The following is a 17779-nucleotide window of genomic DNA, read 5'->3' as shown; positions in this document are numbered from 1 at the left end:
GTAGGTCAGGATCGTGGTTCTACACTTCTCAGATTTTGTAATGAAAAGTAAGTAAATAAATAAAGTTGATGGATCAAAAATCTCTCCTTCTATTTCCCCCCCTCTATGTTTCCAATGTGTTTTCCCCTAAAACAAGTGGCTTCAGTGCTCTTGCTTCTAATTCTAAAGAAATGCCAGCATCTAAGATTTCACAAGCAACCCTACAATAATAAACCAGCAGGCATGTGGGACGGAGGAAAAAATAACCAGTTTTAAGCTTCCATGGGGATATTGTAAACAACTTCAATCAAAAATGATTTTTAAAATCTTGAAAGCACTTTGACAGCATCCTTTTAATTTACCACTGTAATCCACATCCCTGCTGCTTATGTGGTTGCTCAGAGTCTCAGAAAAAGATTCAAGTGATGCACCTACACGCAGTTGATATATTGTAACCGTCCCTCAATTTTCTTTACAGCATCATTTTACTAACATAGATAAACAGAGTACCAAAGCAAAGATGGAATTACAAGATGAATTACATACATTCACAATTATTAGGAGCCTTTTCAAGTTTGTTTCCAGACATTTATTACTGGGAACAGGGATGAAAAATGCTGACATAAAGATCTCTCTCCACACTGAAGGAAATTAACTAAATTATGTATTATACTTTAAACCCTTTACTCACAGACTAGGAGACCAATTCTTCATTGCTCCCAGGCCCTTTTCTGCTCCAGTGGGGAAAAGGGGACTCAAGAGATTTTTTGGTCAGCACAGAGCTCAAAACCACCTCTTCATCCTCCTCCCCTGCTATTTTTGTTCCTGCTACCAAGGAAGCTAAGCTGGAACAGAGAATTGGACCCCAGGACTTTACATACCAGACCTTGCACAGGGCAGTGTGGATGAGTGGATAGGACACTGGATTAAGAGTCAAAAGGCCTGGCTTCTCTTCTGGGTTCAGCCACCTCTCTGTGCCTTTGTTTTCTCCTTCCACCTTTTGTTGTGTCCATCTATATTGTTAACTCTCTGGGGCAGGTTGTCTCTTACTATGTGTTTGCACAGTACCTAGCACAATGGGACATTTCAGGTCTAGTTCAATATAAATAATAACCACCACCATGTGGTTGAACTGTGCCACCACCTACTTCTTATTAGTAGTATTGTTTTATGTTTTATTAACTTGGTTCTTCTGGACTCAGGGGTTGGAATTCTCTGCCGGGCCCAACAGCTTCTGTAGAACGTCAGCTTTCATTTAACAAAAAGTTTCTTTCCCTTGTGATTGCCAGGTTAACCTTCCAAAGAAGACTGCAGTGAAATATTACCGGAGCTGCAGACAGTACCACCAACTCAGAGGAGTCAATTGCTCCTTCTTTTCAATGGAGCCCTGACACTGAAGCCTAATAACAATGTTTTGTTTAAACAGTCATCAACAATGTCACTGATCCTTATAGCAAAACCATATGGCTCCCCTGGGATTGGGGTGGTGTTTAGAATTGTGGGAACATCCTGAGGAGAGCTCAACCATCATAATTTTTTCCATTTTGTGGGCTGGAAGGTATTTTTCCTTTTCTCGCCATAGGCGAGCAAGTAGATCCTAGTCTACTAGCTCTCATTCAGAAAGTTCTCCAGACATGGTGGGCAGGTAGTGATGGTTTCAGTCTTTGAACCTCTGACAAAGAGTCTAAATACAATAGACACATTTTCTTACCTGCTAATTGATTTTCTGTGGCTTATCAGGTGCCCACAAACAAAGCCCATGAAACAGTAAGAGCCAAAGCTTAGAACTGCAGAAGCCACCCAGGGGAATTTCCAGGCTATCTGGGAAGGAGGCCTTCTTGGCCTACGTTTGGTGCAACCCACACCAGGCAGACAGCAGACAGCCCATGTTCTTTATTGACTTGAGCTGGTTATTTATTTACTTTAAACAAGTGTGTAAGAGCATGGTGGACGCCTGGCTTTTGGGGAGGATGCTGAGAGAAAGAGAGATGGGTGGTGGATGGGGTTTTGATGAAAGGGATCAGGTCTGTCAGGGAGCAGTTGGATCATCTCTCAGAGCTGCGGAAGGTCAATAAACTAGATGCTTCTCAGCACTCTACAGTAATTCAGATCATCCGGCACCCATTGCTCTGTGCTTTTACAACCTTCCAGATCTGTGGGAAGAGGGCAAATGTGTTTGACAAACTCCTTTGTCCTGAAGACTGGAAAGACATGCTGAGCACAGGGTTTCAGGTCAGAGGTCACTGCAATATCTGGATATAGGGTGGTGAGATTGGAATTCAAAAAGATTCAGGGAAAAGGGGACAGAAGATTCGGAATGAGTTTCCTGTGAAGTGGCCAATAACCCAGATGAAGAAAGAGCTATTTAACCAGGTAGACTGGAGGTTCTGTTTCCTCAGGAAGTGCAAGGTTTTCAGGGACAAGATGTGTCTGAGAGTGGTACTGAGCCCAGGGAACCAGATTCTAGCAAGATACTTGTTTACCCATTATTCACATGCAGAATTGGATGGTGAATGATGACTTGATTGGCACTCCCAGATGGTGGCTTATAGTTTCAGGATTCTTTTGTGAAAGAGGAAGGCTAAATCTGTAGGTGAGTGTATGACTGTTCCAAGAGGCATATGTTTTTGTAAAAGAATGGGTGAGCTTTTCTCTAAGTTCACCTGTAGGGGCTAAAACCACTGTAGGAGAATGAGAGAACACTCAGAGTGAATCCTGCTGGGACTTAGCCCAGATGAGTTAGTTTCCAGGTAAGGAATAAAAATGTGCTCCTTCCTGAAGGCCATCACCATCACTGATATGATCGTAGTGAAATTTCGGGGAAACAACTCAGAATTTAGGTCATATGGGAGACAAGCTGTCCCTCAAAAGAAATGGGTGTAAGTCTGGAGGCTTTTAAAGAGGGATAGGGACTTGAGCTCTAAGTAATTGAAGGATTTGATTCCAGCATGTAATGAGTCTGAAAAAGATCCCTCGAGATTCCTGAGGAGGGAGCCTGGAGAAGGGGATCTGTGGTGGCGGGCATGTTTGGTGAGTGTCTATGAGGGATGGAGGGTGGGAGAGAGGCCTATGCCCTTCAAAGGGGAGAGAGCAGGAAGGCCTTGAAGGCTCCACTGAGCCACACAATAGTGCCAAGATTTTTTGCTTCTCCCTCAAAAAATAATATAAAATAAAATTAAAAAGAGTGACTGGGGAAGGGGGTTATAAAGTAAATCCCTTACCTCCTCTTTTTTTCAGCTGTCCCTGGCATCCAGTCGAGCTCTGGCTTTAGCATGGTGAGCCCCGCAGTTTTTGGTGCATTCCAGCTGGCAAACAGCTGGGTGGACACACTGCTAAGTTGCTGCTTAGCTGAACATTTGAAGCACATCAGCCCTGCAAAAGAAGACTAGGGAAACTGCAGTCCTGGCACCATTACAAACTCCTTCTATATGGAGAGTGAAAAGCCTGCATTAGCTGTGCTCTTCCATGGCTCTTAAATGGCTCCATTTAGTAGAAGACTAAAGATGTTACCTCAGGAAGAGTCACTTGCAACCTCCCTCACTTTGAGGCAGGAAGATGCAGAGGAGTCTGCAGATATTGCCTGAAAACATAAGGGGGCTAACATCAAATCTCTTGCTCCTGATTGGTCCTTCAATTCCTGACAGACACCAGAGGAGAGGAACACCACATTCTCTCCACTGGAAAGCAGAGCCACAGAACATTTTTGAAGAAAAGGGCGAGACCACGGTGTTAATTACAGTAGGAGAAAATACATCTATTAAATAATGGGCAGCAATTAACAAGAACTTGCTACAATATTCACAGAGTCAATGGCAAGTGCTTTTAAAGGACACTTGATAGATTTTTTGAAGAATAAATTTTACCAGTTAGATTTTGTTGCCTCAAGCCAGGTTTAAATTGTGAAGCATTAGTGACTTGGACCTCATGATTTACGCACCGCCTGCTTCTGCTCTTATTGAAGAAATTCTTCATTAGAACAAACCTCTAGCTTGAATCATCCAAATGGATTTACTCAATGTTTTTGAGAACTGAGTTGTGGCAACTCCAACAGCTGGCATGGAAGTTCCCTTTTCCTGTTTAAAAAGGACAATGCTGATAACTGATTAGACACTATGTTTGTTTAAACGTTATAATGTTTCACAATCGTTAAACACAGAAATCTGTTTATTTACCCAAACAAAACAGAGGAAATCATTCCAGCCCTCAGTTTTTGAATTTTCATTTAAACTTGTGAACATTAGTTCACAACTTAGATAGATGTTTGTGTATCTATGTACCTCCAAAATACTCATATTTCATAGCCTTTTTCACATTAATATTCACCAACAGTATCACAAAAGTTCTTTTTTTCTTTTTTGTTTTCTTTACATAACTGTAAGCAATAGTAATTCTAGAAACACTAGAGGGGAAAAAAGCATAGCAATGTCCACATTACAAGAAAAAGTGCACATTACTGGGTCACAATCACAGTCATTACTTGGAAAACTATATGTAACAAGTAGATATAAAATATCACTGATGCCTTCAACTCATTGTCAAAAACTGAATTACATAAAAATTTGTACATGAAATAAGGCAAATTCAGGAATGCACAAGGAACTTGTTATTCAACAAAAGCTAAACAGAACAAATAGTACAGTAAGCATGAACAAAAGTACTTGTCTCTATATATTCAAAAATAAGCTTGCCTTAGTGCACAAAAAAACACCATTAATGTGTATTCAACCTTATAAAAGAAGAAATAGGGGATGGGAAAAATTGGGGAGAGGAGAGAAGAGTTTAATTAAAGTTGCAGCTGCATCCATTTATAGTTTTTGTAGAGTTTTCAGCTAGGTGTGGGCATTACACAAATCACTCCAGAAATGTCAATGGCCTTTTTTCTGTAAGTATTTTGTTTAAAGGAATAAATAAATAAATAAATAAACACAGGAGTGCAAATTTTCAGATTGTCACTTGCAACCTCTTAACATTCAATCATCTACATCCAATCGCTACTCAAGGGACTTGTTCAAGACAGCAGCAGCGATCACGGAGTTAAATGAGCTAGCTGTAAGAAACCAATTTTTTTTAAATGATATGTCTTTTAAAAAACCCCTCATCTCTATTAACTGATAATAATGCTGCAATATATTACAGGATTGAGGTGAGAATGGCATGAATGTAAGGAAATGCATGCTTCCTTTCGAAGTTCTTCCAGAGATGACAATTTACAGTACACAACGGAAGGGTTATCCAGCATTGAGAGTTACTTGTTGTAGAAAGAATATGAAGTTGGGGAGAAGGGCAGGGTCAGGGGGTTCTGGAGAGGAAGAGGGGGACTTACAATATCTCCTCAAAACGTTTTTAGGACCAGTGAAAAAGTTTACCAAAGTAAAAATGAAAAATTTTGAATGAAAACAAAAGGTTTTTTCTGTTTTGTTTTTATAAAAATTACATTTCTGAAAATACAAGATCCTTTCCATTGCAATTGTGTCCTGTGGCAACAGGACTTTTGGCAACGTTTTGCCATATACTGCAGCTTTAAGTCCAATGAGTCAGTAGCACATTCCACTAATATTGCACTTGGATCTTGAACCAATTTTTACCACCACAGCATCGTCTCTTTCCTCCACTTGTTAGAACGAGTTAACAATCTCTAGCCACTTTTTTTATATTTATGCTGACACACTAAAACAAAAAGCAATAGGCCGGACACATTAAAGTACCTCAGAACTATCGGAGGTCAAAGTTCACTTGAAGCACCTTAACACATCACTTTATGGATCAAGAACAGTGTGGCATTATGGTAATTAACTCTCCTAAAAAGACTGCAGTAACTGAAGCGTCTGCTCTGGGAACTCAAAATGTCATTAGTGGAAACTCCGAGATAAGACTAGGCCAGCACAAAGCTCATGTGACTCAGTTCTGCTGCAAAATAAGGTTTTCCAGTTCATCTGCAGAACGCAATAAAAATGCTGCTGATTCTCGATACCCTGCAACAAGCTGCCGCACTGCATTTATTTCAGTTGGACTCAGCTGAGGTCTAGAGCTTGTACTACTGGAGGATCCGGAGCTGGTTGCTAACTGCCTCTTCATACTGAGATCTGTTGGACCTGGAAATAACAAATGGAAAAAATGGAAGCATTTGGTTTTCCTGACAGAAAAAAGTTTCACTACAAAAGATTTGTAGACACAATTCAAGAGCAACAACAAACTGCTCACAGCGGTTTATCAGTGAATGGTGAAAAGCAGTAGCTATTCCTGGTGAGGGCATGCTGCAGTTCATTTTTATATGTAACAGGTTTCATTCACTCTTTGGCTTCTGCTAACATAGTCCAGGGTACGGGGTCACTGGTGGTGGAAATGTCAATCTCAAGAGGAAACCTTGTATGTGCAGGGGGCAGAGCTTGCTCAGCAACTGGCCTACACATAGGACTTGCTTCCTGAAGAGATTGGGATAAACACAAAGCTCCAGAACAAAATGCAAAACCAACTTATTTCCAGCCATCCCGCAGTAACTTCAACAGAATTACAGTTTAAAGGGTCAGGGGGGTGTGGTGGGGGAAACAACTCCCTACTCAGTGGAGGAATGGAAGGAAGGGAGAGAGAGAAGCTTGATTAAAACAATAATATATTTGTAAGGCCCTGGTGATGGGAGTGGTAGATAAATAGACATTAACAGAAAGCACTAAGGCTAAGAGCTATACCGATTTACATCAGTTGAAGAAATGGCCCTTAATGTTACTTAATTCTATTTCCTTTTTGACAACCCTGAGATAAAGCTAACGGTAGATAATGCTGATAATGCCATATTGCTGCAGTCACTGAAGTCAATGGCAAACCTCCCATTGACTTCAGGGGAGTGCAGGCAGAGTCAGGCACACAAAGAGACTGGTCACACAGAACCTGCACTGTTAAACATTCTCACATTGAGATCTGGAATAGGTATCACGAACAGGTGAAATACAAAGACAGCCTAGCCCTCCATTCACATTCACCAGTTTTAAATTGGTATGACTGCCTTGTTTTAATCGTTACCCCGATACACATAGGATGAAGGAGAGAAGTAGGCTAGTGAATCTACCTAATTGTCATCATACACTATAGGGCAATGACTATATCACGATGAAGCTCAAAAGGAAAACTCTAAGGAAGTAAAATCTCAACACAGCATACTGAACAAGAGTACACAAATCATGTCAGCTTAGCTGAATGGTTGTAAGAAGCCATTAAAGACTTATATTTATTGTGCCAGTACTGAAAAATTGGCCATTGAAATATTGAGGGCACCATGCTCCACATGAACCTACTTTAATTTTTATGAACTTCCCTGGACTCTCATTCATGTCATAGCCAAAAACACACAGAAAATATATGGCAGGGCAAGAAGAAATCTTTTTCTGAAATAAGAATGAATGGTTTTGCTCCTCAGCAATCCAGATTTTTAAATAGTTGAATAGAATACTAAATTTATTTCATTGGTAAGTACAAACTTTTGTAATGTTCTCCTTACATTAATGGGCTTTTCCTTGTAGTATTTCAGCACATGCAGTGAGACATCTCTCTCAAAGGAAAGCTAGAAGTAGGCCTGATGCACAATTGGCATAAATTGGTGTGGTTCCATCAAACCAACAGAAGCCAAGGATCTAGCCCAGTATCTTTAAATGTGCTGATTAACCCCACAGGGAGATTTGAACTCCACAGAGTTCATTTTTTCTAAAATCCTAATGGAATCTGGAAGGAAAATTCTATGCCAACTGCAACCAAAATCCACACACTGCACATGCAACAGATCATCAAAACTCAATCAGAATTCACCTGAGTCTAACAAACTGAATACTGGTACAGAGGATCACTGAAGCTGTGGGAGCTCACTCTACACCCACATCTATACCCAATTGTCTGTTTGCGGCACCTCGGTCAGCTGGGATTACAGCTCTTCCTGAAGCCCTTTTGATGATCTTGGACACATATGGGACAGTTACCCCACCTGGTAAGAGAAGAGGAGATGCTAAGGGAAGCAGCTGGATGAGCTGAAGGCTTTGAATCCCACATGTAGAGAGGAGATTGAGCAGGAATTGGTGACCCAGGTTACCTCCCGGAAACAGTTTGAAAAACAAAGGTGAAATCTAGAACAGTTTTAATGCCCAAAAGAAACCAGAAACCCTCCCCTCTTTTCTGTTGCTTTTATTTTAAATTTTCCCATCTTAAGTGAAGTGAATCACCCCTTCCTAGATGTTTGAATCATCTCTTCTTAAAAGGCAGAGCTGAGCCCTTGTCTCACTGAGTACATATTCTGTGCCACTGAGAACTATAGGCACCAGACTCATAATGTTTTTAAGTCATGGAAAACTTTATGCACCCAATCAGGATGAAGTTCCATTGTGCTATGCTCCTGCACAATCACATACCAAGACTTGGCTCTACCCTGAAAAGTTTACAATCTAAGAAGGAAAGTGACATATGAAGCATAAGAGGAGAAAGATATAGTCAAATATATGTTGGTTCTTTTTGGATGACTATAGCTCAGTTTAAGTGCCAGCCAGTCCCATCTGTCCTCAGCGTGTCATGGCAGAGGTGGCAGTGCTGTAGGAGAGAGTAGTAGCCTTACAGATCAGTGCAGGGAGCATTGTCTATGTTTAAGGGGCAGCGTGGAAGAAGGCACAGAGCCATGTGTGTGAGAAACCGATATGAGCAAACAAGGCTGTCACTGGTGGCAGACAAGGCATAAGGCAATGTGACAGATGAGAAGGGCAAATAAGGATGGGCAGATTTGTGAGTGGCCCATAGAAGTCAGAAAAAGAAACCTGAACTTGATGCAACAAAACATGGGGGAGCTAGTGGAGGAATTCAACATGGGGGAAGATGAGATTGGAGTGTCAGGCAAGCCAGACAGCCTGAGCAGACGCCTTGTGTGTGGACTGAGGGGAAAGCTTGTAAAAAGTCATTAAATACTGAACCCATCGCACTGCTCTGGGGCAAAGTGTGATTCTTCTCAGCTCAGACAAAGCCCTACAGATTTCTACCAGGACAATGAAGGAGTTATTTCTGTGCCAGATTACAGCTTTCTGTCCCAAACCATTTTGAAAATAAGTTGCAAGGATTTCTTTTAATAAGGGGAAAGTATTTTTCTTTCACTCTCCTTGTACTCAGATGCAGCTGAACCATCCTTTTTCTAAGTTTCCAAAGGGATCAACTGTACCTTTCAGCACAGCCGAGCACTGCGGGCAATACAGAGCCACACTGGCCCACAGGAGCTCTAGGAGATACAAGAAAAGTGCCGGCTGCTACCCTTTTGTGGGATGCAGCATGCTCTCCTCTCCCACCCATGCTGCAGAACAGCGAGGAGTGAGGGAACAGTCCGTGCGTTCCCTTGAATGCAGAAACTGCAGCTGTGTCCAATCCTTACCTGGGTTTTGAAATGGCGCTCTTGCACCGTGTCTCCAGAGCACACCTGGGTAAGGCCCAGGTACAACTTACCTATAAGAATTTATCCTGGGCCAGAGACCAAACCTAGGGAGTTTCATCCTGAAAGATTCAAGTTTCAGAACATTCTGAATGACTGAAAAGAAAAGGGCTAAAATGAGAGTGTACACAGCCTCATCTATAGCTGTCACTAGTGCTCCCTGGATAATAAATATAGTGCAGTGATACTTCCATTTGTGCTGAATCCCTATCCACTTCACCACTGCCCCAGTCTGAAAAGAAATGAAGTGGGTATGACCCCCACTTAGTAGTACATGTTAAGAATGTCATAACTCATTTGTAGCTCCATCAGTTGTACTGGTTTCTTCGTGAAATAAGGCATAAATGTATCACACACTCTTCACTGTCTGTATTTTTCTGCCCATCCATATGCAGGTATCAAATACTCAGAGAGAAACCTGAAGCTTCAGTCATAAGAATGAATCTATACAGATTTATATAAGCAGGTGGCTGATTATATAAATATAATCCATAATGTATATATTTAGGCGCCTAAAGTGACAATTGGCATCTGAGTCCTTTTGTGACTCTAATCCTGGGTGTACTCCAGTACTGAGCAGTACCTATAACTACTGGGCTATAAAATAGGCTCATCTGAGGCTTCCTCAATTTGTCCCGTTGAAGCTGTTCCACGGCGGATAAATACATTAAAAATGCATTGGCGCAGGGAGACTGGATCTCCCACTTCCCCAGTGAGGGCTCGAACCAGCAGGCTACAGTGTCATTGTCACACTTACTTTCTCGGGCCCAGTGTTACTTCACTGTGGCTAAACAATGAAAGAATCACAGCTCTGCAACCATTCCTGGGGATTGCTCTCTGCACCCAGCTTCTCTGCAGCTCCTGGGTTGCAATGCAAAAGAGCCTGGCCACTTCCTGATTCAGGGCCTTTCCCCTTGACTGGCCAGTGTCGAGTGGACTGATGGGAGTTGTAGTCCCCTGCTTAGCAAATCCATTGTTTAGTTCTACGTGCACACATGAGTAGGTCTTTTAAATAACTAGTTAATGGACTGCTTTCATGGACCTTTATCTCCTGAAGCCACCAGTACAAATGATTACATCTGGGGAAAACTGGGCAGCTTAAAGAGAGTTTCTTATACTATTTTCCCCTTTCCTTATGTGGGAATTCATTTCTTAATAAACCTATGTTCCCTATTAACCTGGCACTGTGCCCAGCAGCAGGAAATGCACTCCCTTTCATTAAAGGAAACAATAAACTGCATTTTTTGCAATGAACCTTTCCATTTAAATTTCCCCTGGAGTATACCAGGCCTGCACCTTTTGGAATACCCTGGCCTGTCACAGAGTATTCCAGTCTTGATATGCAAGGATGATCAGTTTGCACAGTCACTTTGGTCTGTGGCAGTGTGCAAACAAAGATTAAGCATGTACTGGACACCTGAAGATGGGGTCTGTATTTTTTATTTATTTTTATTGCTTAGTACACACTTTTATAAATCAAGACTGTTACCTATCATTTTCACCATAGCACAGCTTCTTAAGCAGTGAATTAGACAAGGTGCTCAGAGAGATCTTTCTGAGGGCCACAGTGAGACTGATGGATTTACATTTTAACTTTAAATTTAGGGAGTCACTCCAATTACATTCACCTCATTTCTTTTGCAAAGCTTAATGGTTCTAGTTTAACTAAATAATTCAAAATATAAAACCCTAGGAATCCTCTCTTCATGTACTAAACAATCATTTATCAGATTAGCTGCTGAATAAATCTGATATTAAATACACTGCTGGACAAATGACTTTACTGTAAACTGCAAGATCTAAAAGTGAACTAATTATTGCTTCATATACTACTCACAGACAAGGTTAATTATTTAAAATTCCAGGGTCAGATGTATGATATGACCAATGGTGATATAAACACTGATGGTTCATGCGTGGCAACACCATATGTGAGTTGTCTAAGCAATAATCTCTTCAGAATTGCACGCTACCAGTGGGTAACGATCATTTTGATAGTTAATAGCCTGCTGAAAGAAAATAACGCTCTAATATATTTAACGTAGACTCTCAAATTGGTCGTTATTATTGTAGGCAATAATTATAAGAGCAATATCTCATTCAAAAAGACTGACATTTGATTAAGCACGTGTTAAGATGTCAAATTACTTTACCCCAGGACAATTAACCAACTTTTTTCATCTATCACGATGCAAAAGACACGTTCCCCAGATGTAGGGCCACTGCCCATACCTTGAAATCTATTATGCAGAGTCTTTTTACTGTGTAATTTTTATTCAGATATTTTTCTTCGAGTGCCACTGCAACTGCTTAACATGCATTCAGATCGTTTCATATCGCGGTCCACTAAAATTAGACTTTGATAGTTGTTTTCTATTTATGTTATTTTTTTCCAAGTGAGCATTATTTATTCTGATTAGAAGTATGATTATTTTATTTTGCATCTACCATATTTCTCCTCTTCCTCTCTCCCAAAAGAGGGCAGATATGTGAGAAGCAATAATTCTCAGTGCTGGGACATTTCTTAGGCCAGGGTAACAGACACTAATGAATTGGACTAAGTCTTTTTTCTCCATTTCTCTTCCTTTCCACGCCCTCAGCTGCATGGGAAACAGAACATTCAGCTAATTCAGTTAAAGGAAACACAGCTTTGTAGCTTGACAAAAAAAGTTAGAACAGAAAGATGTCTGTAACAATTCACCATCAAGCATCTTCAAGTGACAACCACAAGACACTTGCTTGGAGATGGAGATGATGACTGAGGTCCACCAGTGTCTGCCCCTACCATCACAGGAAATCATCATGTGGAATACACCTACCTCATCCTAACAGATGACCCCTGCTCTACTATGCCGATAAAGGTGCAAAATAATGTACCTTCCGATATACCTTGTCAGAGAAATTTTTTCCCGATTCCAAACATGGGGGTCAGCTTAATTTTGAGCATGCCAGCCTGAATCACCATACATAAGGATGCTGGGGTCCACACAAAGTAGAAAAGAATAAGCACATTGAAAAACTGTTTCCATTGCTCTCAGTAAGAGGAAGGAAGGATGATCATAAGATGGAAGTCTGTCGATAATATAGGAAGTCAGGAGACTCCCAGCTCTGCTATAGACCTCGCCAAGTCACTTAACTTCTCTGAACCTTATTTTTCTCTTTTGTAAAATGGGGCTAATAATACTTGTCCAAGCTCTTGCCCCTGTCCCACAACCCTGCATTTCTTCCCTTTCCCTCCACACCTCCCAATCCTTATCTCACACATCTAAGTCAGGCTACTTCCTCCTTTCCCTCCTCACTGTCTGGATGCCAACAGGGGGAGCATTTGAAAGCACAGGAAAGACTGTCTTCCTGCTTTCAGTTCCTGTGCCTGGCAACACAACAGATCCCACCAGCCAGGAGAAGCAAATACATGGAAAGTCCTGCTCAGCCCCTACAGCAGAGGTGGGCAAACTATGGCTCACGGGACCATCCTGCCCGGCCCCTGAGCTCCTGGCCCAGGAGGTTGTCCCCACTCCCCCACAGCCATGCCGCTGTGCGGCGCAACGCTCTGGGCGGTGGGGCTGCAGAGCCCAGCCCGACCCAGTGCTCTGTGCTGCGCGGCGTGGCTGCCTGTCCTGGAGCAGTGGTGCTGCCAGCCACTCGTGCTCCAGGCAGTGCAGTAAGGGGCATTGGATAGAGGGCAGGGGGAGTTTGTGGCATGGATAGGGGTTGGGGCAGTCAGAGGGTGGGGAATGGGGGTTGAATGGGGGCAGGGGTCCGGGGGGCAGTCAGGAAGGAGAGGAGGGGTTGGATGGGGTGGTGGGGGGTGGACAGGGAGCAAGCGGGGTGGATAGCGCAGCAGTCCCCGGGGGGGGCAGTCAGGAAGGAGAGGGGGGTTGAATGGGGTTGTGGGCAGTTAGGGGCAGGGGGCGGTTAGGGAGAAGGGGTGGTTGGATGGGGCAGGAGTCCCAGGAGGCAGTCAGGAAGGAGAGGAGGGGGATGGATGGGGCGGTGGGGGGTAGTTAGGGGCGGGGGTCTGGGGACCAAGAGCGGGGGGGGGCGGTGGATGGGGCAGGAGTCCCGGGGGGGCCATCAGGGGGCGAGAAGTGGGGGGGTCGGATAGGAGTCAGGGGCCGGGCCATGCCTGGCTGCTTGGGGAGACACAGCCTCCCCTAACCTGTCCTCCATACAATTTCAGAAACCCGATGCAGCCCTCAGGCCAAAAAGTTTGCCCACCCCTGCCCTATAGCCTTGGTCGGGCGCATGCTCAGTCACACTGTGGGGACGGCGCATGCCCAGTCCAATTGGCAAGTCAGAATCTGAGGAGGATGGAGCATGCTCAGTGCAGACAGAATTTTTGGAGAATTTAGCTGCCAAACTCTAACAACCTCTCCCGAGCATGCATGAACTGAAATTTTTCAGAAGCTCAGAACCTGGCCAAATCTGGGTTCATTTTCATGGGGATGGCAAGAGGCACATTCCTGACACCAGGATGATACTCCCCAGCTTGCCAAACTTCAAGCCCCTGCTCCAAAGCATGGAGGTGCTAGAGCTTCTCATTGAAACAGCTTGAGATTTTTTTTAATCGGGGAAAAACAATGTCTTTCCCCCCGATCTTTTCCTCAGAAATGGGCGCACTGTTTTAGCTGAAACTTCCCCACAAAATTCAGCCTGAGGCGGTCACTTCACATGGAAAATTTCTGCTCAGACAGTTTATGTTTGGCGAACAACTGAAAACAGGGTTTGTGTTTATGAAAAGTGTGGGGAAACCTTAACTATGGTCATTGCTACCTGTGCTACCTATAACAATAGTATTGTTTATTGCAATGACGATAGGGCCTCATGCTCCCATTTTAGGGTTGTTGCCATGTAGGGAAGTAAATACAGATTGTCCCTTACACTAAGGTCCCTTTATACTGTTCTGGCAGTGTAAATGGGTTTTAACATGTGAGTATATTACATCTATACCTACTTCAAGTGAGTACAGTCAGTCTGCAGAATTTTTCTATTCAGTTGCATGGTAGGGAAATGTGTCCCCTAAAAGTCTGGAGGGTTTAATCTCCTAAAATTGCAGTTCCCCTTTCATCCATGTGGACTTTAGGGACGTAAAACAGCCAAGGGCAATCTGCTTGGAGGCTTCTTGCTTTCTATACCGCTCTCTGCTTCTTCGTGACAGCCTGACTCATACAGGGGCTTCAGGGTCTCTGCCAACCCAGAAAGCTTCCAAAGAGAGGGAGAAGCCATACACTTTATTGCAGACTCCATGTAAAAGAAGTTGAACTGATTTACTCTGTGGGTTTGAAGTGGGGAAAGAGAATTTGTCACTTTCTGCCTAATTTCTTTCCTGTTCTGCCCTCCCCAATTCCCTATTTAAAACCGAGGTGCCTCTTGTTCAAGCTGCTGCAGCCCCATCCTTGCCCATCCTTGCCTTTTATGCTGAGCAGTTTCATGGCTCCCCCCACCCCCCTCCCCCGCCACACACACTTGTATAAGGAACTAATTATGATTCTATCATTAGACATGTGGAAGCACAGGCTGAGGAGGCAAGCACCACACAGCAGGGTATAGACAGGTCCCTAATGAGCAGTGGGGCATGAGTAATTGGGCCAGGGGATGCCTTGATTTGACGGATGGGATCAGAGAAGGGAGGAAATTTACAGGGCAGGAGGCAACCAAATTAAACTAATTACGTCATATAAAATACAAATGTCGATAATGAAATGAGCTACGTCATATAAAATACACATGTCGATTTGACTATTAGATAAGAGAGCTAATTGGAGACAGTAATTATATTACTGTAGGGAAATGTCCAGAAATAGATATTCAAGCCATGAGTTTTTATCCAGCTTTTGCAAAAGCCTTTATTTTGTAGCAGATACAGATGACAGTATGTGTCTATACACATCCTGACTAAAGTGTGGGCTTGTTTTTACACTGTCAGAACATCTGTAAACAAGGCAAAAATGTCTGATGGGGATTATTGAATTCAGAAGTAAATGCTTTCTCAAAATGAAGATTTCTTTAATAAAAGAAATAATCAACAAGCAAAAATTCTTCTGCAGAGAGGGCAAACACTAACCCTTCCCAATATACTCATGCGCACGCTAAAAGAGAGCAGTGCAGCTCCCTGCAAAAAAGAGCAATTGGAGGAGAGGAACTATTGCTCACAACTTCCCTTTGGGCTTTTTTAGAAAGAACAGCACTACTCCAGAGCAGCCCCATCTACCTCAATTAATGCCCACAAACAAGCCAACAAACTCTCATAGTCAATTGTATCAAACGTTGGTGACAGATCTAATCATCACAGGCACACTATCTTCTTCCATTACCAGGAAGAGACCATCAACTAATGCAGTCAGTGAAGTTTTTACCCCAAATAAATGCCTATAATCAGATTGACTGCAATCAAGGAAAATAAGGAATCAAGAAAACGCCAGAACTGCCTTGCTACAACCTATCATAGAATCATAGAATATCAGGGTTGGAAGGGACCTCAGGAGGTCATCTAGTCCAACCCCCTGCTCAAAGCAGGACCAATCCCCAAATAATCATCCCAGCCAGAGCTTTGTCAAGCCTGACCTTAAAAACTTCTAAGGAAAGAGATTCCACCACCTCCCTAGGTAACACATTCCAGTGTTTCAGCACCCTCCTCGTGAAAAAGCTTTTCCTAATATCCAACCTAAACCTCCCCCACTGCAACTTGAGACCATTACTCCTTGTTCTGTCATCTGCTACCACTGAGAACAGTCTAGATTCATCCTCTTTGGAACCCCTTTTCAGGTAATTGAAAGCAGCTATCAAATCCCCCCCTCATTCTTCTCTTCCACAGACTAAACAATCCCAGTTCCCTCAGCCTCTCCTCATAAGTCAGGTGTTCCAGTCCCCTAATCATTTTTGTTGCCCTCCGCTGCTGGATGCTTTCCAATTTTTCCACATCCTTCTTGTAGTGTGGGGCCCAAAACTGGACACAGTACTCCAGATGAGGCCTCACCAATGTCGAATAGAGGGGAACGATCACGTCCCTCGATCTGCTGGCAATGCCCCTACTTATACATCCCAAAATGCCATTGGCCTTTTTGGCAACAAGGGTACACTGTTGACTCATATCCAGCTTCTCGTCCACTGTAACCCCTAGGTCCTTTTCTCCAGAACTGCTGCCGAGCCCTTTGGTCCCTAGTCTGTAGCAGTGCATGGCATTCTTCCGTCCTAAGTGCAGGACTCTGCACTTGTCGAACCTCATCAGATTTCTTTTGGCCCAATCCTCCAATTTGTCTAGGTCCCTCTGTATCCTATCCCTACCCTCCAGTGTATCTACCTCTCCTCCCAGTTTAATGTCATCTGCAAACTTGCTGAGGGTGCAATCCACACCATCCTCCAGATCATTAATGAAGATATTGAACAAAACCGGCCTAAGGACCGACCCTTGGGGCACTCCACTTGATACTGGCTGTCAACAAGACATGGAGCCATTGATCACTACCCGTTGAGCCCGACAATCTAGCCAACTTTCTATCCACCTAACAGTCCATTCATCCAGCCCATACTTCTTTAACTTGCTGGCAAGAATACTGTGGGAGACCGTGTCAAAAGCTTTGCTAAAGTCAAGGAACAACATGTCCAGTGCTTTCCCCTCATCCACAGAGCCAGTTATCTCATCATAGAAGGCAATTAGATTAGTCAGGCATGACTTGCCCTTGGTGAATCCATGCTGACTGTTCCTGATCATTTTCCTCTCATCTAAGTGCTTCAGAATTGATTCCTTGAGGACCTGCTCCATGATTTTTCCAGGGACTGAGGTGAGGCTGACTGGCCTGTAGTTCCCAGGATCCTCCTTCTTCCCATTTTTAAAGATGGGCACTACATTAGCCTTTTTCCAGTCATCTGGGACTTCCTGCTCAATTACCTTTCCTAAAGATCTGAGGAAGAGCTCTGTATGGTTCAAAAGCATGTCTCTCTCAGCAACAGAAGTGGATCCAATAAAAGATATTACCTTACCCACTTCATCTCTCTAATTTCCTAAAGTCAGCAGATGGGACTCAGGCCAATAGTTAGCCAGATTGTCAACTACATGTGTTGGTTTCTGAACTATGGTGTATTGTTCTTGTTGGTAAGAGGAATTCAGAAAAGGAGTTGGATTAAACACGTTTTGAAAGGTAGAATATAGTATTTTTCAACCTCTAATTGCTTTACTTCAAACTATAGACATAACAATAAATCAGATCCTCATGAAGCTGTGCCTATTTACATCAGTGGAGGATCTGACCCAATATTTGTACTCAGCTTTGTTACGGACTTAGGGCTTGATCTTGTCCTGTTGTGAATAGCCCCATTTAAGCCACAAGGGGACTACACACAGTACTAAGCAGTATG

The 17779-nt window shown here is 43.1% G+C and overlaps 1 protein-coding gene across 6 annotated transcripts in view; it reads right to left on the bottom strand.

The window, feature by feature from the left end:
* Positions 1-232: 232 nt before the first annotated feature.
* The window catches only part of NOL4 (nucleolar protein 4), a 256013-nt gene continuing 238466 nt past the window's right edge, over positions 233-17779 (bottom strand). For 3 of the 6 annotated variants that reach the window (XM_073331286.2, XM_073331287.2, XM_073331288.2), the window contains one exon: positions 236-6071. In XM_073331286.2, the coding sequence (XP_073187387.1) occupies positions 5878-6071 (194 nt within the window). In that variant the 3' untranslated portion in view covers positions 236-5877. Of the gene's footprint in view, positions 6072-9438; positions 9521-17779 lie in introns of all 6 variants that reach the window. The other 3 variants (XM_073331284.2, XM_073331285.2, XM_073331283.2) reach the window with 3 other exon arrangements.

Source organism: Lepidochelys kempii, chromosome 2 (assembly GCF_965140285.1).
Source record: "Lepidochelys kempii isolate rLepKem1 chromosome 2, rLepKem1.hap1, whole genome shotgun sequence".
NCBI classification, from domain to species: domain Eukaryota; kingdom Metazoa; phylum Chordata; order Testudines; family Cheloniidae; genus Lepidochelys; species Lepidochelys kempii.
Note: the sequence above shows the minus strand (reverse complement) of the source record. Positions and strands in the feature narration are given on the sequence as shown.